This window comes from Ctenopharyngodon idella, chromosome 15, assembly GCF_019924925.1.
Source record: "Ctenopharyngodon idella isolate HZGC_01 chromosome 15, HZGC01, whole genome shotgun sequence".
Taxonomy (NCBI): Eukaryota; Metazoa; Chordata; class Actinopteri; order Cypriniformes; family Xenocyprididae; genus Ctenopharyngodon; species Ctenopharyngodon idella.
This window is the reverse complement of record NC_067234.1, coordinates 15248281-15270030: the sequence shown is the minus strand read 5'-3', so window position 1 is coordinate 15270030 and position 21750 is coordinate 15248281. Positions and strand designations below refer to the sequence as shown.

The following is a 21750-nucleotide window of genomic DNA, read 5'->3' as shown; positions in this document are numbered from 1 at the left end:
TTTGAAATAAAAATGTTTAACATTGTCACTTTTGATAAATTTAATGCATCCAATTTAATAATAGTAATTTCTTAAAAAAAAAAAAAAAAAAATACTGACCACAAACATTTAACAGAAGTGTATTTATAATACTTTTTGTACAAGACTTCATTAGAGGTGAAGTGTAATGTAATAAGCAATTGTATTGGTAAATAGATTCAAATGTACTTGGTAATTACATACATGCTTTCAGTGTACTTCTTTATTAAAGCTAAAACATGCAATTTTTGTGTCACTAATACTGTCTGCATCTGAAAGCTTAAAAATGCTGCCTTTGGAGAATATATTCCAAGGCAGGAAGGCATTAAAGCATGTCCGAATCCGATGTTATCTTCACTTCCTGTCTCCTGAGATACCTTCATCTGATCGATTTTTGAAGGCAGCATACATGTGTCCTATAGATGTGTGTCATTCTGTGACAGTTGAGCTAAAAAAAGACGGCGTCTGAAAGTTGCGGTTAGTGGTCAGTTTGTGTGTAAATGTATGTTTTTGCCCAACGTTTTTCACTTCTGATGTCATGTCTAGTGAGAAATTACTACTGTAGTCAGTAAATATTTGCTTAGTTTTCATCAAAGCTCACGCTATTTTGCTGTGGATTATTAAACTGTTACACTGCCTCAGAAGTTTGTCTAAAATCAGTTTCATGAGGTAGCTTCATGCACAAATGCTGCCTACACAGTCATTGACTGATAAGGCAGCGAGGCAACAAGTCAGCTGCCTAAGTTTTCGGACATAGCCACTATATAACAAACATGTTGCAAAAATTACTGTTTTCAAACAAGTCTTCCAAACACTCCCCACTTCTGCCATTGGTGGGAGAAACTGATAGCCCCACCCCAAACTCATGTTATGGTTGAATCAATGTTGCTGTGTTTATTTAGTTGGGATACTCATCAAAACAGATGTTTTTAAAGCACCACTATGCCACTTTTCAGAGAAATAAACCTACTGTTCGAATGGATCACTTAAAGGGTTAGTTCACCCAAACATTAAAATTCTGTCATTAATTACTCTCCCTCATGTCGTTCCACACCTGTAAGACCTTCGTTCATCTTCAGAACACAAATTAATATATTTTTGATTAAGTCTGATGGCTCAGTGAGGCCTGCATTGACAGCAAGATTATTTCCTTTTTCAATGCCCAGAAAGCTACTAAAAACATATTTAAAACAGTTCATGTGACTACAGTGGTTCAACCTTAATGTTATGAAGCGACTAGAATACTTTTTGTGCACCAAAAAAACAAAATAACGACTTTATTCAACAATATCTAGTGATGGGCGATTTCAAAACACTGCTTCATGAAGCTTTGAAGCTTTACGAATCTTTTGTTTCGAATCAGTGGTTCGGGGTGTGTGAGTAATAAATGATAGAATTGTAATTTTTGGGTGAACTAACCCTTTAATTTAGTTAAGGTTGGGACACAAGATTGTATTTATCAACAACAACAACAACAACAAAAAGTCAAACCCACCAATCAGCGAATCCATCTCAATGGGGAGGTGATGGGCCTGCTCTAGTGAATATCCTGGAGCTCCTCGAAGACCTGTCTCACACACACAGAGACAGTAAAAACGTCACAAACCCATTGTTCAGTACCTTCACTACTCTTTTTTTCAAACACACACACTGCAAAAAAAAAAAAATGTTTTCTTCCTCTGTAATGTTGTAATAGCTGCTAATGGTGGATATTTTAAAGTTTTTTCTATGTATAAACTGTTTATGGAATAAAATATGTTTTCGTAGTTTGTGTTGTCCCTTATCAGTGCAAAATTATCACAAATTAAAAAAGATTCCTGCCAATACTGTCCAAAACCCCACTTTTCTAGGGCATTTCCAAACTTTTGGAGGGCAGTATACTTTTTTTTTTTGCAGCGCACCCTCACAAATGTCTTCACGCAAACACCTGTCCACTTCACGCAAAGTCCACTTACTGACCCCATCCAATTTGACATGGGGGCCTTGTGGAAACCCACCAGCCAGATCTCCATGGTGCTTATTGATTTCTCTCCCTGTCCTGTGTCAGGCAGGCCAGAGCTATAGCACCCCTGAGGCAGGCCTACAAGGCAGAGATCTCCATTTTGAGCTCAATGTGGTGGCCTTATTATTTCGGGGGGCCGACACACACACGTCCAGAGAGGGCTGGTCCTGCAGCTGCAGCCATTAGTAGTGTGAGAGAGCGAGGTTGCCACATTTGGTCCTGACATCACTATGTGTTGCCGTGACAGCTGGGGAGGTGTGAGGCGAAAGGAGAGGCCGTGATAGGCTAATTTAGCCCGTCGCCACGGCGCCTGACCTGTGACCCGCAGGTGAGGGGGGCTCCGGGGGAACGGCTAGTTGGATAATGTTGTTCACACATGGCCAAGTGGTAACATGTGGAGTTTACTGTAGCAGTTTTTTGTTGGGGTGTGAGTGTGTGTTTGTGTTTTTAGGTGAAATTAAGCCATTAGCTGGTTAGTTAGTATATACTATAGTATGCACAAAGATTCCCACTCACCCACTGTGTTATGCCAGCGGTTGACGGCGAAGAGCCGGCTGCAGGTGATGGTGACGACGGCGGGGAGGGTCAGGTGGGGCAGCGTGTTGGCGGCCACGTGAGTGACAGGAGAGTTGGAGGGAAACTTCAGCACCATGATGACATCCTGCTGCATCTGATCCTTAAACATGAGCGGACTCTGCGGAAGGAAACACTGTTGAACAGAGAAAGCAAAGGAAGAGAAGGATGAAATAGAGGGAGGGAATGAGAAATAGATGAGGAGAGGTTGTTAGCGAAAAGGAAAGTGGTAAAAAAGAGTTGGAACACAGAGGAAAGACTGTGTGCGGTAGTTTAGGAGGAGAGTCAGGGAGAAGAGGCCTTTAAAGGAATAAGCTGAGCCAGAAAATATTTATTTACTTAATTAACTTGTTTATTTTTGCAAGCTATATATATATATATATATATATATATACATACATATACACACACACACATACAGGTGCATCTCAATAAATTAGAATATCATGAAAAAGTTATTTTTTTTCTGTAATTTAATTCAAAAAGTAAAACTTAAATATATTCTAGATTTATTAGACATAAAGTAAAATATTTCCAGACTTTTTTGTTTTCATTTTGATGATTACATGTTTGACGCTCATCAAAATAAAAAAATCAGTATCTCAAATTATTAGAATATTTAATTTCAAGTTCTATTAAATGACCATTCTCAGGGTATAAATACTGGGTTTAGGTCAGTAATTTCAACAGAAGTCATGGGGAAGTCTGCTGACTTGACAGTTGTCCAGAAGACGATCATCAAGACCCTCTACAATGAGGGTAAGCCACAGAGGGTCACTGCTGAAAGAGCTGGCTGTTCGCAGAGTGCTGTGCCAAAGCATATTCATGGAAAGTTGACTGGAAGGAAAAAGTGTGGTAGGAAAAGGTGTACAAGTGAAAGGAATGACCGCAGGCTTGAGAAGCTTGTCAGGCGAAGCCGATTTAAGAACTCAGGAGAGCTTCAAAAGGAGTGGACTGAAGCTGGAGTCAGTGCATCAAGAGCCACCACACACAGACGTCTTCAGGAAACGGACTACAACTGTCACACTCCACGTACCAAGACACTTCTGAACCAAAGACAACGTCAGAAGCATCTTACCTGGGCTAAGGAGAAAAAGAACTGGACTGTTGCTCAGTGGTCCAAAGTCCTCTTTTCAGATGAAAGTAAATTTTGCATTTCATTTGGAAATCAAGGTCCCAGAGTCTGGAGGAAGAGTGGAGAGGCACAGAAACCATGTTGTCTGAAGTCCAGTGTGAATTTTCCACAGTCAGTGATGATTTGGGCTGCCATGTCATCTGCTGGTGTTGGTCCACTGTGTTTTCTGAAGTCCACAGTCAACGCAGCCATCTACCAGGAAATTTTAGAGCACTTCATGCTTCCTTCTGCTGACAAGCTTTATGGAGATGCTGATTTCATTTTCCAGCAGGATTTGGCACCTGCCCACACTGCCAAAGGTACCAAAAGCTGGTTCAATAACCATGGTGTTACTGTGCTTGATTGGCCAGCAAACTCACCTGACCTGAACCTCATAGAGAATCTATGGGGTATTGTTAAGATGAAGATGAGAGACACCAGACCCAACAATGCAGATGAGCTGAAGGCCACTATCAAAGCAACCTGGGCTTCCATTACACCTGAGCAGTGCCACAGGCTGATCGCCTCCATGCCACGCCGCATTGATGCAGTAATTCATGCAAAAGGAGGCCCAACCAAGTATTGAGTGCATAGAAATGAACATACTTTTCAGAAGCCTGACATTTCTGTTTAAAATATCCTTTTTTTTATTGATCTTATGAAGTATTCTAATTTATTGAGATAGTGAATTGGTGGGTTTTTGTTAAATGTGAGCCAAAATCATCACAATTAAAAGAACCAAAGACTTAAAGTACTTCAGTCTGTGTGCATTGAATTTATTTAATATATGAGTTCCACAATTTGAGTTGAATTACTGAAATAAATGAACTTTTCCACGACATTCTAATTTATTGAGATGCACCTGTGTATATATATATATATATATATCTATATATATGTATATATATATATTAGTGATGTCTAACGATTAATTGCATCCAAAATAAAAGTTTGTTTAAATAATATATGTGTGTACTGTGTATATTTATTATGTATATATAAATGCACACACATACATGTATATACATATATATCTATACACAGTATCTCACAAAAGTACACCCCTCACATTTCAGCAACCATTTTAGTATATCTTCTCAAGGGACAATACTATAGAAATGAAACTTGGATATATTTTAGATTAGTTAATGTGCTGCTTGTATAGCAGTATAGATTTACTGTCCTCTGAAAATAACTCAACATACAGACATTATAGTCTAAATAACTGGCAACAAAAGTGAGTATACCCTAAGTGATAACAGCTCTACATCTTTTAACCGTGCAAAGCCACATGTCCTATTCATCATGTTCATGTTTTTGTCTGCTTGACAGGACCATACAAATGTGTGGATCTTGTATTAGAGCAGTTAAAATTTGGTGCTTTGAGTACAACCCTCTCATACTGGATGTTCAACATGGCAAAGAACTCTCTGAGGATTTGAGAATTAGAACTGTTGCTGTCCACAAAGATGGCCTAGGTTATAAGAAAATCGGTAACACCCTGAAACTGAGTTACAGCACAGTGGCCAGGGTCATAGAGAGAGGTTTTCCAAGACGGGTTCCACTTGGAAAAGGCCAAAGAAGTTGAATCAAAGAAGTTGAGTCCTCGTGCTGTGTGTCAGGTGCAGAAGCTGGCTTCAAAAAACTGATGCATGAGTGCTGCCAGCATTGCTTTAGAGGTTGCAGAAGCAGAAGGTCAGCCTGTCAGTGCTCAGACCATACGCCGCACACTGCAACAAGTTGGTTTGCATGGCCGTCGTCCCAGAAGGAAGCCTCTTCTGAAGCTGGCTCACAAGAAAGCCCACAAACAGTTTGCTGAAGACAACCTGTCCAAGAGCATGAATTACTGGAACCATGTCCTGTGGTCTGATGAGACTAAGATAAACTTGTTTGGCTCAGATGGTGTCCAGCATGTGTGGCAACGCCTTGGTGAGAAGTACCAAGAAAATTGTGTCTTGTCTACAGTCAAGCATGGTGGTGATAGCATCATGGTCTGGGGCTGCATGAGTGCTGCTGGGACTAGGAAGCTCTGCTTCATTGAGGTAAACATGGAATCCAACATGTACTGTGACATTCTGAAGCAGAACATGATCCCCTCCCTTCAGAAACTTGGCAGAACGGCATGATAATGACCCCAAACACACCGCCAAGATGACAACTGCCTTGCTGAGGAAGCTGAAGCTGAAGGTGATGGAGTGACCAAGTATATCTCCAGACCTGAACCCTATTGAGCACCTGTGGGGCATCCTCAAGCAGAAGGTGGAGAAGCGCCATGTGTCTAACATCCAGCAGCTCCGTGATGTCATTATGGAGGAGTGGAAGAGGACTCCAGTGGCAATCTGTGCAGCTCTGGTGAATTCCATGCCTAGGAGGATTAAGGCAGTGCTAAATAACAATGGTGCTCACACAAAATATTGACACTTTGGACACAGTTTTGACATGTTCACTTAGGGTGTACTCACTTTTGTTGCCAGTTATTTAGACTATAATGGCTGTATGTTGAGTTATTTTCAGAGGACAGTAAATCTGCACTACTATACAAGCTGCTATTCTAAAGTATATCCAATTTTCATTTCTATAGTATTGTCCCTTGAGAAGATATAATAAAATGGTTGCTGAAATGTGAGGAGTGTGCTCACTTTTGTGAGATACTGTATCTATCTATCTATCTATCTATCTATATAATTAATTTATATTATATATAAATACTATATTTTTTGTGAAATATATATAGTAGTCAACATTTGAAGTGGATCAAAAAAGTTAATAAAAGTTGTCCTAAGAAGAGGTTTTCAGGACAACTTTGATGAAAGGTTTTGATCCACTTCAAATGTTGACTACTGTACATGCATGTGTATTTATACAAACATAATAAATATACATAATACACACACATATATTATGTAAACATAAACGTTTATTTTCGATGCGATTATTCGCGATTAATCGTGTGACAGTACTGATATATATATAGATAGATATGTGTGTAAATGTATATATCGATATCTGAATTATTATTTTTAATGTTTTTGAAAGAAATTTCTGATGTTCACCAAGGCTGCATTTATTTGATCATTAAAAAAAGTAAAAATTGTTTAAATTGTTAAATATTATTACAATTTAAAATAATGATTTTCTATGTGAATATATTTTAAAATGTAAATTATTCTTGTGATATCAAAGCTGAATTTTCAGCATCATTACTCAGTGTCACATGATCCTTCTGAAATCATTCTAATATGCTGATTTGCTGCTCAGAAAACATTTAATACAATTATTAATGTTGATAACAGTTGAGAAACTTAATATTTTTGTAGAAACTGATACATTTTTCGATGAATAGAAAGTTCAAATGAACAGCATTTATTTAAAATAGAAGTTTTATAACAATGCGAAAGTGTATACTGTCACTTTTGATCAATTTAATGCATGCTTGCTGAATAAAAGTATTAATTTCTTTACATTTTTACTGACCACAAAAATATATCACATAGTAAACACTGACCCCTTAAATATATTACATATAAAATATATAATGAAGTAAAAGTGTAAGTATGTAATGAAATGATAAAAAAGCACTTTAAATAGACGTCACGGTGTAAATGTGCTATCTAGGGGAATTTGTGGGTTTTACTCTGATTGGAGGAACATGATATTAATTATGGACATCTTTGGCAACCACAAACTCAACTGAGATGAAACTTAAAGCATTAGGCTGCACACATTTACTTTGGAATATAAACAAGCAGTAATTATAAATCTTGTATTGACAGCATTACAACATTCACTCTGTAAACTTCAGTGTGATTGTTATGACAGATGCTTGATTGAGATGGGAATGATTAGTATTCCTGTGCAAGGACTTAAAAAGACCAGTAGGGAGCACTGTTCTCCCGACACAACTACCTTCTGAGCCTCTGTGATGGAGTTGTGTGCTCCTGTAAGCATGTCATGTATTTGTGTTAGGGCTCTCTGTGAAGGTTGTTGTACACAGGACCAGTGACTACCTGGAAGTAACAGTGCTTGACTCTGGTGCAAGTAAGGTCCAAACTCCAAATTGGATAAAGCCTACACTTTCAACTGACAAACATGTCCTGACACAACTGAAACGCCACTCCTGCTGTAGCTGGATTAAATATCAAGAAACAATAGATGTCAATTATCACCAACTAAAATCATCAGTGTTAAAGAAGAAGCTACTTTGAAGCCAAACTACAGTGAACGTATTATTTAGAAATAGTTGTTAGCTAAATTACAAGCTAATAAAGTATTATTATAAGTGAGTGTGTGTATAATTTATATTCAAATTATTTAATTTATATAATATATATTTTTTAATTGTTCCATTATGGTTTCACGAACCCTCCAAATGAACCATTTCACTAGAATAAATTGGCCTTCCCAATCCCAACACCACATTAAAAAAAGTGATTAAGTGTTTTGTCCCTAGAAAAAGTAGATTATTTTACTGGAAAAAATACATTATATTCTAAACATGCAGTTAAATGAATACATTTTAAATTAGGGATGCACCGATACCAGTATCGGTATCAGGCCCGATACCAAGCTCATGTACTTATATCCCCGATACCAAAGGCCGATACCACACGTAACGTAACTGACAGAATTTTCCGTGCACAGAGACACCAATGGCAGCAGCAGAAACAATGTCAGCCTCAGAGGTGTGGAAATACACACATTGCGAACTGCATGCTTTCAATCACAATTCGGGGTCTCGCGTGCGCACTTCTTGTGCGCGATCCCAGTTCTCTCAGACAGTGCGTGATCAGTTCTCCTTGTGCCTGAATGGTCAAATGCACACATAGTTGTCAAAATGTCCGACGTGTGGAGTATCTCATGTAAATACAGTCGGTTATGGCTTAAGTGGACGTAAACATTTGGGTGAAAACAGGATATGTGTCAGTATCCATGGATTCGGTCTTAAAGGGACCGTAGCCTATATTTGTCATTAATGTTAATAAAACAACAAATAAATGTATACATGGTAAATAAACCTACTGTATCTGAAAAACAAGCTTATTTAATTTGTATCTCTATAGTATTTGTTGTATTGTTTGTAAATTTCTTTTTATATAACAACAATTATATATATATTGGTAATTATGCCCTGTGAAGGTTATTGGACACTGTGAAATTTTTGTTCTTTAAGTTTGTGACAAGCACTTAAAAATTATTACTTTTTTCATTAGAGTAATAATAAAGAAGCTGTCCTACATTCATTGTGCTTGGAAAACTGCAACATCACCAAAAAAGAGAGAGAGAGAGAGAGAGAGAGAGAGAGAGAGAGAGAGAGAGAGAGAGAGAGAGAGAGAGAAATTAATAAATGTATGGGCATCGGTATCGGCGAGTACCAGAAAAAAGTATCAGTACTCGTACTTGGTCCTTAAAAATGGTATCGGTGCATCCCTATTTTAAATGTTAAAGTTAAAATAGTAGTGTCACTACACTGATCACAACCGCAGATTGTTCTGAACTACAACATGGCCGCAAAAGTTCCGGGCATATGGAAGTGAGACTGTTGTGTGTTGGGTGTTGGGGAGCGATTCGAAGGTCAGGCGTCACTACCCTTGTTCGAAATAATAACTTCCCTACTGCCAGGCAGAAAAAAAAACAACAACAAATACGCACACACTGATTTTATTACACACTCTCACACACGCTGTTCTCACCAGGTGCATGGCAGAGCTACGGGGAGGATGAGGCTCGATGAGCAACTGAGATGGCGTCTGTCCAACACTTTGGATCTGAGCCTCGGTGGCCTGCAGCAAAAGAGAGAGAAAGATACAGAGGAATAGATAGACGGAGAGAGGGAGAAGAAAAAGAGAGGGAGAGAGAGCGGGCTGTCAGTATCGATACACATCAAAGTGATGGGTCAATGCGTTACTTGACAATGCAAGCAAATCCCCTCATAACCCCCCCCCCAGCCTTGCCTTAGAGGGGAGGTGGAGGTGGGGGGGCAGTTGGTTAGTGACTATGAGTGGGTGAGTTCCAAAACCAACCCCAAACTACCCCCACCCCTGCCCCCTTCAAAGCCTGCAGAGTCATCCAAGTGTTAGTATGGAAGAGACAAGCCTTTCCTTATTAACATGCTTCAGTTAACCGTTCCCATTTCCAGGAGCAGGGTCCACATACACCCCCCCTTCGGCGAGCAGACGTTAACCTGGACTGACGCACAGCCAGGACTGCGGCAGAACCCTCCCTCTCAGATGTTATTGTGCCGGAGACAAAGGGCAGAAAGAGCATGCACACACACACACACATGCACACGCACACACGCACACACACACACACGCACACACACACACACACACACACACACACAATAGGAACAAGACTATTAATAATAATAGTATATTAAAGATTACAAACAGACCACTAAAAGGCTAAAAGGATAATATCGTAATGAGATTGATTACATCCTTTTAAAACATACATAAAAATCATTATGATGTTATTTATATTTTGTAATTTAGCAGACATTTTGTCCAAGGCAAAACAAAAAACATCAGATGCAACTCAGAAACAACCTCATATATATATATATAGTGCCACAATATCAAGTTTTAAGACTAAGCTAAAGTTGTACAAAAGTGAGAGCAAAAGTTCTGTATAATCATACTAATACTATATAGGAATAATTATATACACTCAAATACTACAGACATACATTCAGTTATTGTACAATAATCTTTAGTCACTGACAAATCTGTGAATGTTCATTTTCAATTCCTGCAAAAATACTTGAATTTGGAATTTAAAATTTAGATTTTGTTCATGTCATGTCAGAATGATCATTATAATGAGTTTCTGACTAGCAGTAATTTTACATGAAACTGTTAAATTCATCAAAAGTGATAGAAGAGACATTTATAATGTCACAAATAATTGTATTTCAAATAAATGCTGCTATTTTGAACTTTCTACTCATTAAATTCTGAAAAAAGTGCATCACAATTTCCAAAAAAATATTAAGCAGTACAACTGTTTTCAACACTGATGATAATAATTTTCTCAGCAAATCAGCATATTAGAATGATTTCTGAAGGATCATGTGACACTGAAGAATAAATTACATTTTAAAATACATTAAAATAGAAAACAGGAATTTAAACATTTTACAATATTGCTGTTTCACTGTATTTTTGATCAAATAAACGCAGCCTTGGTGAACATAAGAGACTTCTTTCAGGAAAGTCTTCAAAAAGTCTTACCGACCCCAAACTTTTGAGCAGAATAGTGTACTTTTGTGAAGTTGACACATGCTATAATCCATCTAAAACCATTTTAACCAAGGTTATTGCCTAGTCACTATGTTTAAAGTTTACTTGACCTAGTGTTACAATTACACAAAGATTTAGGTTTCTTTTTGCCTGTTATGTGATTTGAGCCATAAACTCAGAAGAAGGGTCAACATCATTGAAGAAAGCACAGAAAGCATTTTTCAGTCCTCACACATCCCTCATGTTATGTCACGCTGACAGACGCATGTCGCCGTGTGTTGGTTATTGATAGAGTGTATGTTTGTGGTTGTTTGTGTATGTGTGTGGAGCCCAGGAGATGTGGAGAGTTTCGCGTGTGCCACTGTGCACGGTAGCATTGACAGACACCTACAAGCTCCCCTCGGCTGTTCTGAGGCTCTGATCCCATCAATCTTTCCTTCCCGCGTGGAGCGCCTCCCACAGTCTAACAGAACAGCTCTCCCTCAGCGCTCGGAAGCCTGGACTCTTGTGTCAGATCAAACTTCTGCTTTATCCATGTCACCACACCTTCCAGATCTGAATGTTAAACATGTCACATGACCTACACGCTTCGAATCGGAACTGAACTCTAAAGCCTGAATTCAAGAATTTGAATGCTGCATTCACTACATGTTTACATATATTGAAATTTGGAGAAGTCTGTGATATTAAATGACTTCTCACTTTCACAGTTTCTTTTAAAATAGTTGGTTTTCCAGAGACTTTCACTTTAAAGTCAAAACAAAATCAAAATGGACTTACTTTCTTAACTCACATTAGTCTAAATTCTGTCAATGAATACCCTATTCCACTTACAGAGCTAAAATGGTAAGCAAGTTGTGTTTCACGCTGACTTCAAAGCACTTTGGCAGCAATGAAACAAACCCACAGAATTATAATCATTAGTGCAACTGAAATGAGAGGAACAGAGAATACTAGTTCTCACTGAAATACTTTAAATACAAACAACAGATCATCAAACTTAAACAATCTCATCTAAGCCTGACCCTGGTGGCAAAATTTGACACAAGCAGACTCAGAGAAATCACATTTGGCAACAATTAAATGTCAGTCTGTGCTGTTTTACGATGCTGTCTGTCAAATAATAATGCGCTCACATTATAGTTATTTTAGCTTCGACTCAGGAACAGGGGTCACAATGTCTGCTCAAATAATGTAATCTGATCTGAAGATCTGAGAGAAACAGGCAGCCATGTGGAAAGTATCACTATATTTCTGCTATCCAACAGTGAAGAAAAGAACGAGAGGAAAAATTCCTTCTAGAAGTCCAGAAATATGAATAGAAATGGTCAATATACTCCACATCAAAACAAAATATATAGGTCTGTGTATATATTTATTTTAGTCTATTATGTTCATCATGACTGCTTTAATTTGATTAAAAATACACTAAAAATAGCAATATCGTGAGACAGCATTGCAATTTAAAATAACTGTTTTCTAATTTATTATATTTTAACATAATTTTTTTTCACAAGAGGTCAAATCTGAATTTTCAGGAGCCATTACTCCAGTCTTTAATGTCACATGATCCTTCTAAAATGCTGATGTGGTGTTCAAGAAACATGCTTAGTTCACACAAAAATTTAAATTCTGTCATTAATTACTCACCCTCATGTCGTTCCACACCCGTAAGACCTTCATTCATCTTCAGAACACAAATTAAGAATTTTTTGATAAAACCCGATGGCTCAGTGAAGCCTGCATCGCCAGCAAGATAATTTACACTTTCAGATGGCCAGAAAGCTACTAAAGGCATATTTAAAACAGTTCATGTGACTACAGTGGTTCAACCTTAATGTTATGAAGCGACGAGAATACTTTCTGTGCACCAAAAAAATAAAATAATGACTTTATTCAACAATATCTAGTGATGGGCGATTTCAAAACACTGCTTCATGAAGCTTCGAAGCTTTACGAATCTTTTTCGAATCAGTGGTTCGGAGAGTGTATCAAACTGACAAAGTCACGCCCCCCAGTGGTGAACCATTGAAATTTCGAAACACTTATGACATAACAAAACCTCATTTACTGAAATCATGTGACTTTGACAGTCTGAACCACTGAAACAAAAGATTCGTAAAGCTTCATGAAGCAGTGTTTTGAAATCGCCCATCACTAGATATTGTTGAAGTCATTATTTTATTTTTTTGGCGCACAAAAAGTATTCTCGTCGCTTCATAACATTAAGGTTGAACCACTGTAGTCACATGAACTGTTTTAAATATGTCTTTAGTACCTTTCTGGGCTTTTGAAAGTGTTAATTATCTTGCTGGCAATGGAGGCCTCACTGAGCCATCGGATTTCATCAAAAATATCTTAATTTGTGTCCTGAAGATGAATGAAGGTCTTACGGGTGTGGAACGACACGAGGGTGAGTAATAACTACATAATTTTTGGGTGAACTAACCCTTTAATATTTTTGTGGAAACTGTGATTTTTTATGAATAAAAAATTCAAAAGAACAGTGTTTGTCTGAAACAGAAATAATTTCTTTTTAAACAAATTTTACTTAACCTTACACCCCTCCACACACACATTTTATTTATATATATATATATATATATATATATATATATATATATGTCACGTGTTGTGTTGAGTTATGCTCTGTTTGTCACATGTTCTCCTTTGTTTAGTTCTCCCGCCTTTAGTTAGTATCCTTGGTTACTCATTTGAATAGTGTCCTTAGTTCAGCTGTGTCTTGTTAATTAAGTCTTGTTTAGTCCTTTGTTCGCCCTGTATATATTCCCTGTGTTCTCCCTCAGTCTCTGTCGGTTCTCGTTTATGTTAGGTTGTGTATATTATTAAGTTAACCATTAAAATTAAAATTCATTAAAATCACAATTAAAATTATTCAGCACTTAGCTGAAATGTAACTATACATATAAACTACATATTTATAGAAGCCTCCGATCGGGAATAACACTTCTCCATTTTTACCTTACGGAAGGTATGAAAGCCCGCCGCACCCTACCTTCTTCAGGAATGCGATTTGAACCAAGCATCAGGAATACCGGCACTTTTATTTTTCCACTTCAAGCACTGATTGAGGATAAACGTCATATTATGCAACTACGCATTGCTTTACAGAGAGTTTACCACCTACTATCTGCATTCTGCCTTGAGAACAATTGGTGCAACTGAATAAAGTACAGAAATATTTACAAACTAGCTAGTTAATAAGCCTCTAGTGTGGACTTCAAGTTCCAGTTTAAGAAAGAACTTACAAATGACTGGTACTGTACTGTAACTTCCAGAATGTAAAGTCCAGAAAAACATCCTGCATATATAGCAACTCTACCTTGTTATACATCCAATTCTGACAGATTATGTCTAGCCAAAGACCCAGCTAAGGTTATGTAAGGGGCACGTCTTTTAAATCATCTCAGTGTTGTCAACTGACCCACAACATCAACCGGTTGCTCATCTCAGCTCTGGAGAAAAAACACACTTTATCACAAAAAGAAATCAATAACTCATAACTGGCAGTTCATTACTATAATCCACTTTAAGCCCCTGCTCTTTACAGCAGATAAGAAACATCTCTTGCATAAGCCGTACGGTGATTGTCTCCCCCTGGCCTGAGCTATAAGCCGCCATGCTTAGATGGACACAAAACATCCATCATAACCTGTGGCATGTCAATCACAGCTTCATCTTTGGGTCAGGTTAGACGTGCAAGTATGTCAAAATCTGATGCTCAGGTTCTCAGAGAAACATTAAGATTTTATTTTTATGTGTGAGTTTAGTTCTGTCATGACAACTCTCGGAGTGTTTGGCATGGTTATAGATATGACAACGTTGATATGTTTGGCCTTAGCGGAATAGATCTGCTACGCTGTTGCTGTTGATTATACACCGCGTTCCAAATTATTATACAAGTGACATATCAGTAAGATTTCAGTACAATAAACATTCAGATTTTAGTTTTTATAAGAAAATGTTTGAAAATGTCTTTTTAGATAACTGGTATCAATCTCAGACAAAATAATTTGCCAGGTCTATGGAAACCCTACTTAGAGGTTGTTCCACAATATTAAGCAAGTCTCAGTTCTCATGCAATAAGGGGAGAAAGAAAGATCTTTCTGAAGATGAAAAGCATGAAATGGTGCAATGTTGGCAAAAGGCATGAAAACAACTAATATTGTGTGAAAACTGAATGCAGATTATTGAAGTATCATAAGATTTGTGAGTGATTTAGAGCACAGCAGAACTTGGTCAGATAAAGGCTTATTAAGGAAATTTCTGTCAAACAAGTTAATTGTATTAAAAGGGCAGCTATGAAAAAAAAGCCAGTGTTGAGCAGCAAACAGGTATTTGAAGCTGCTGGTGTCTCTGGAGTCTCAAGAAGCTCTCCATGCAGGCTGGCAGTTGTGTGTAAAATTGCATTTCAGCCACCCCTAACCAAACCTCACAAAGAGAAACATTTACAGTGGGTGTAGAAATACATTTTCAAACAGTTTTATTGCTGTGGTGTTTTTTTTTGCAGCATGGGATAGTGCATAGTACATTGCACTATCCTCCTTTTTATACCATAGCTGAAAATGGCCAGTTATGAACTCCACATATCTTGCAAAAGTCATTTTAATACCCTCAGAGACCCTAAAGGGACCTTCCATCTCACTTCCCAATATTCCAGCCCAAATCATCACCCGCCAGCTCCCTGCTGACGTCACAGTCTTGTTGGAACGTGGTGGCCATTCACCAACCATCCAGAAATCCATCCATTTAGACCATCCATTGTAGTGCGGCATTCGTCAGTGAATAAAACTATTTAAAAATGAGTCTTCATGTATTTCTACACCCGCTGTAAATGTTTCTCTTTGTGAGCTTTGGTTTGGAGTGGCTGAAATGCATCTTTACACACAACTGCCAGCCTGCAAGGAGAGCTTCTTGAGACTCCAGAGACACCAGCAGCTTCAAATATCTGCTGCTCAACACTGGCTTTTTTTTTTTTTTTTTTTTTAATAGCTGCCCTTTTAATACAATTAATTTTTTTGACAGGCACTTTCATTAATAAGCCTTTATCTGACCGAGTTCTGCTGTGCTCTAAATCACTCACAAATCTTATGATAATTTGATAATCTCCATTCAGTTTTCACACAATATTAGATGTTTCATGCCTTTTGCACAACATTGCACCATTTCATGCTTTTCATCTTCAGAAAGATCTTTCTTCCTCCCCATATTGCATGAGAACTGAGACTTGCTTAATAATGTGGAACAACCTCTAAGTAGGGTTTCCATAGACCTGGCAAATTATTTTGTCTGAGATTGATACCAGTTATCTAAAAAGACATGGATAAATAAACAAACAAACATTTTCTTATAAAAACTAAAATCTGAATGTTTATTCTACTGAAATCTTACTGATATGTCACTTGCATAATTATTTGGAACGCGGTGTAGCTGCTGCTGCTGAGCAAGTACAGGACTTACAATATAGCATACACGAATTACCCGTAACAGATCTATACAGGTGGAGCTGGGGAAGGTGGAGGGTTTCTGAAAGCACGCTGCAAACTGCTACAGCAAATGCTAACCAATAATTTAAAGGTTGAACAGCAAGCTCATTGGCTACTGATACAGCAGGAACCAATCAGCTGCACCTTGTAGAGAATGATGTGACTGCAAGCAGATTGAGTCAAGGACCTATCAGCCTGCGCCATCTAGAGTTTCATGACAGAACTTCGTATTAATGGCACATGTAATAAAATTACATTTATAATAAAATATCAGTATAATATTTCAGACTTGGAAGCAGTGAGTTTATATCCATTATTTCAAACACAGGAGACTTTGAAAGGATCAAATGTACCTTTTCTTACAGAGACACTCCTTTGACATGTTCTACTGATTTGTGATTGTATAATTTAGTGCTTATTAGTGACGGATAATTCATAAGCAGTGCTCTCAGATTGTGTATTATGTTTACACGCAATAAAAATCTGTATCAAAAGATTGCTGGCATGTTCTTCATCCATAAACACAGTTTCTCCTGTGACACAACCCTGCCAGCTAGAGTCCTGTGACTCCATCATCAACCGCTGCCATTTTGATTTGACTCTGGAACGAGTTATGACCCTTAACTCCAGAGTTTGACATTTTAAGGCCGTAATTGCAGTGCTTAATGTCAGAGCTGTGGATGCACCTGTCAGTGGGGAATGAATCAATAGCCTGAAGGTGACGGTCACATTTCTGAGAGAGATACCATGAGCCATCTTCCCTCTCCCTCACATCTCAGGTTGAGACCGAAAGACCTCAGAAATGCTAGTGAATTTAGCGTACTTGAGGTCAATATATTTTGTCCATGAGGTTATTCCTTGTTGTGGGTGCTGCTTAACTAGTTGGAAAAATAGAGCAAAAACAAATGCATTCCTGCATTTAAGAAGTCAAGTTGAGGTCAGCTTTCCTCAGCATTGACAGTGTCTTAATGCCAGTTGCTTGGATGACATTAAAAGCAATATAGGCTTTATTAATATACTGAATGGAGCTTAAAGGCTTCTCAAACTCCAAAACTGACAAATAAAAGCCGGTTTTCTGGCTCTTCTGAGGCTAACAAACCTTGCTGTCAGCTACCATTGCTCTCAGAGTGCTGGACTGCTTGTGAAGAACGTGGCCACATGAAAGAAAACATAATTGCTATTGTCTGGGATGTAGAGCTGAATGATGAAAAGCAAAGCTTTCTCCATATTGTTTGATAATTAGCCCCCCTGTTCCGTGAGTGATTTGCATAGTGGTCACTTGACAAATAAAGGCAGTCCTGGAAGTGACAGTATATAAATGACTTGTTTTGCAGACAGCAGATGGTGGGTATCACAGGGAGCGGGAGAGATAGAGGGAATGAGAGGGAGAAAAAGAGGAGGAAGGGAGGGAGGAATGGGGTACACACTGCTACAAACATGCTGCCTACCAGCTGCTGCTGTTGAATTGGAATCATATCCACAAACACAATTAAGTCTTCTTCCAAACTTCCACCAGTCAATAAAGACTATTGTGTGGAAAATCAATAACATTGATTTACATCGTAATTGCTTGATGAATTCAATTTTAGTCAATAACCAGAAAATAAATAAATACTATTACACTTGTACCATTTCATGTCAAAGAGTGTTTTTAAATAAATGTACTAAACTAAAACTATAAAAAAAAAATGCTCACGATAATTAAAATAAAGTAGAGCTGCACGATTAAACTGAGAATCGTTATTCGAAGTGCAAGTTACTTTCAAAAGGTGCTATTTTGATCACTTCCGTAGACATCAGTGTTTATATCCGAATTATAAACTTTTATCCCAGTACTTCTGTGATAATACACATATTTGCAACACAGAAAAAACAATACTGTGTGGTTGAAAAGACTGTTTGTGAAGTTGTTTCACACCTATGCTTTCTCTGGGTCAGCGGCAATGCAGATTTCAATGTTCCGGTGTGATTTTGTCAGTGGTTTAATAGACATAACCGAATCATTGTCATTTAGGAATAAGATTGCGTTGGTTTTTGAATCGAGATTGTGATCTTTTAATAATTAATCATGCAGCTCTAAAATGAAGCTGAAATAAAATATAAATATTGGATGAAAAACAAAATAAAAAAAAAAAACTTAAAAAAAAAAAAAAAAAAAATTCCTTGGCAACTAACTGAAATAACTTAAACCGAAATAAAAATGAATTAAAGCTAAATAAAAATATTTAAATAAAACTAATGACAAAAAAGACAAACGCACGTAAGAATTATTAAAACTTAAACTAAAATTAAAACTGAAAAAAAAAAGCTAATTCAAAATGTTAATAAATACTATAATAGCATATAAATAATACTAAAATAACACTGGTTTGTGCTATGAACACGAACATGAATGATAGCTCAAATCACGTGGCTTGTTTTCTATATGATCAGATTTACATTTTTTACCTGGTGGATGATAAAACAGGCAGAAAATTGCAATAAATTTACATTGATGGAGGGACCAGAATAGCCTAGCTACTTAAGGAGATTTGATTTGACATTTGACTGTAAGCTTCCCCCTAGAAACCCCCAAGAACACTTTAGCAACCATATAGCAACACATTGGCACTCATCCACAACATCCAGGCATGTGGCGGTGACTTTTGCACAAGAAAAAAATCTAATTTGCATTATAATTCTGTCCGATGCCTTTATTGGCACAGATATTACCAGCTGTACTTTTAAGTAAAGTATTTATTTGTACCTGAAGTGTTACGGATACCACACATTCAGAGTAGAAGATGCAAAGAACGTGAGTAAGCAGTTTGAGTTTCTCTTTCCCAGAGGACATTTGCATGGCAAGATCTGAATGACACATACTGACAGTCTCTCAGAGATATTCAACTGACACTGGGTTCATTCATGCTTGAACTGCGGTTGACGAATGCTGATATTGCGAATCTTACGCCATCATTTTTAAACCTGTTGTATCTGGAGACTTTAAAAAATGGTTAACCTGCAAATATATCAATTTAAGAAAACATCCCTCTTCTCTTTAGCTAATACATAATGCTAGCATAGACACAGTAGTCCATCTAGTGGTGACATTTATAAAGCATTTTACCCATAGGCGAAGGGTGAACCAACTCCAAGGTAAGGGTAAGGAAATGTGCTTCCCCTTTAAAGGGATAGTTCACCCAAAATTAAAATGTTGTCATCATTTACTCACACTCAAGTTGTTCCAAACCTGTATGAGTTTCTTTCTTCTGCTGAACACAAAAGAAGATATTTTAAAGAATGTTTACCAGACAGTTGACTTCCACGGAATTGCTTTTCCTTCTATGGAAGTCAATGGGTATCGTCAACTGTCTGGTAAACATTCTTTAAAACATCTTTTGTGTTTAACATAAGAAAGAGACTCATACAGGTTTGGAACAACTTGTTTTTATCCCTTTAAAAACACATTTGAATAGATTTTCATGAAATAGTTTCAAGTTAGGTGTTGCCGCACAACCTACACATCCCAGCATAAACACTCCCAATAAACTATTTGTTATTAAAACATCTATGTTCACAAACCACTGTTAATTTTAACAGAAAAGCAAGCATACCATATGTGGGATTTGGCATGGCAGAACTATAGTCGCTAAAAAGCTGTCACTCATCTTAGTTCATTGCGATCTCACAAAGATCCGCTATAAACAATGAAGCTGACTGCACAATGTATCTCTTATTTACATAATTGTTTGTTATAATGGGAGGATTTGTGAGTGTGCAAAACTCAGAATCCACTCACGGGAATTTTTGTTCAGTGCTAACTTAAAGGGTTAGTTCACCCAAAAAGGAAAATTCTGTCATTAATTACTCACCCTCATGTCGTTCCAAACCCATAAGACCTTCGTTCATCTTCTGAACACAAATTAAGATATTTTTGATGAAATCTGATGGCTCAGTGAGGCCTGCATTGACAACAAGTTAATTTATACTTTCAAATGCCCAGAAAGCTATTAAAGACAAATTTAAAACAGTTCATGTGACTACAGTGGTTCAACCTTGATGTTATGAAGCGACGAGAATACTTTTTGTGCACCAAAAATAACAAAATAACGACTTTATTCTACAATATCTAGTGATGGGCGATTTCAAAACACAGCTTCATGAAGCTTCGAAGCTTTACGAATCTTTTGTTTCAAATCAGTGGTTTGGAGCACTGCCAAAGTCATGTGAACCACTGAAATTTCTAAACACTTATGACGTAACAAAGCCTCGTTTACTGAAATCACGTGACTTTGGCAGTTTGATACACACTCCGAACCACTGATTCGAAAAAAAAGATTAGTAAAGCTTCGAAGCTTCATGAAGCAGTGTTTTGAAATCACCCATCACTAGATATTGTTGAATAAAGTCGTTATTTTGTTTTTTTTTTGGCGCACAAAAAGTATTCTCGTCGCTTCATAACATTAAGGTTGAACCACTGTAGTCACATGAACTGTTTTAAATATGTTTTTAGTACTTTCTAGGCATCTGAAAGTGTTAATTATCTTGCTGTCAGTGCAGGCCTCACTGAGCCATCGGATTTCATCAAAAATATCTTAATTTGTGTTCTGAAGATGAACGAAGGTCTTACAGGTGTGGAACGACATGAGGGTGAGTAATTAATGACATAATCTTTGGGTGAACTAACCCTTTAAACACCTCTGATTGGCCAATGCGTTCAAGAAATCAACATATATGTTTGTGATTGGCTACATTGCTCAACGCCGCAAAACATGTTGTAAATAGAAACGTTCTCCAGAGTGCAAACACAGATATGCACTGGATCGTTTGCCAAATATGTTTTGCCAATATGCTATTATTACAGAGAAAAGGTGCCCATAACTGCTGATCAGTTTTCTTTTCTTTCTAAAAGCAATCAGAAAATTCCATGTTAGTCTCAAGTCTGTGGTCAAGGGAAGGCTAAGCCTGGCCCAGACTTACACACGCTCCGCCTATGATTTTACCCTTTACTAACACAGTCCAATTATAAAAATGAAAAAAAAAAGGAGATGTTAGCCACAAATTCCAGAAACCTGTTGCCGTTGTCATGGCAACGCAGTGGCGGCGACCTACCTCACGCAATAGGGGATCACTGGCAAGGCTGTCGAGGTTGACGGAGCCCTCGTAGGTCAGGTGGTGAAAGACGTTGAGGGCGCGTGCTGCCTCGGGCCCACGTTGTTTGTAGCCAAAAATAAGGTCAATCCACTGGTGCAGCTGACACGACACAAACTCGCTTTCCAGAGCCTGTCAAAGACAGCAGGGCAATTAGAGGTGAAA

General features: G+C 37.7%; 1 protein-coding gene across 7 annotated transcripts in view; it reads right to left on the bottom strand.

The window, feature by feature from the left end:
* The window catches only part of nbeab (neurobeachin b), a 339752-nt gene that overhangs the window by 13371 nt on the left and 304631 nt on the right, over positions 1-21750 (bottom strand). For 5 of the 7 annotated variants that reach the window (XM_051862246.1, XM_051862249.1, XM_051862251.1 and 2 more), the window contains 4 exons: positions 21547-21717; positions 9398-9487; positions 2537-2729; positions 1514-1585 (listed from right to left, as the gene is read on the bottom strand). In XM_051862246.1, the coding sequence (XP_051718206.1) occupies positions 1514-1585; positions 2537-2729; positions 9398-9487; positions 21547-21717 (526 nt within the window). The remainder of the gene's footprint in view (positions 1-1513; positions 1586-2536; positions 2730-9397; positions 9488-21546; positions 21718-21750) is intronic. The other 2 variants (XM_051862248.1, XM_051862245.1) reach the window with 1 other exon arrangement.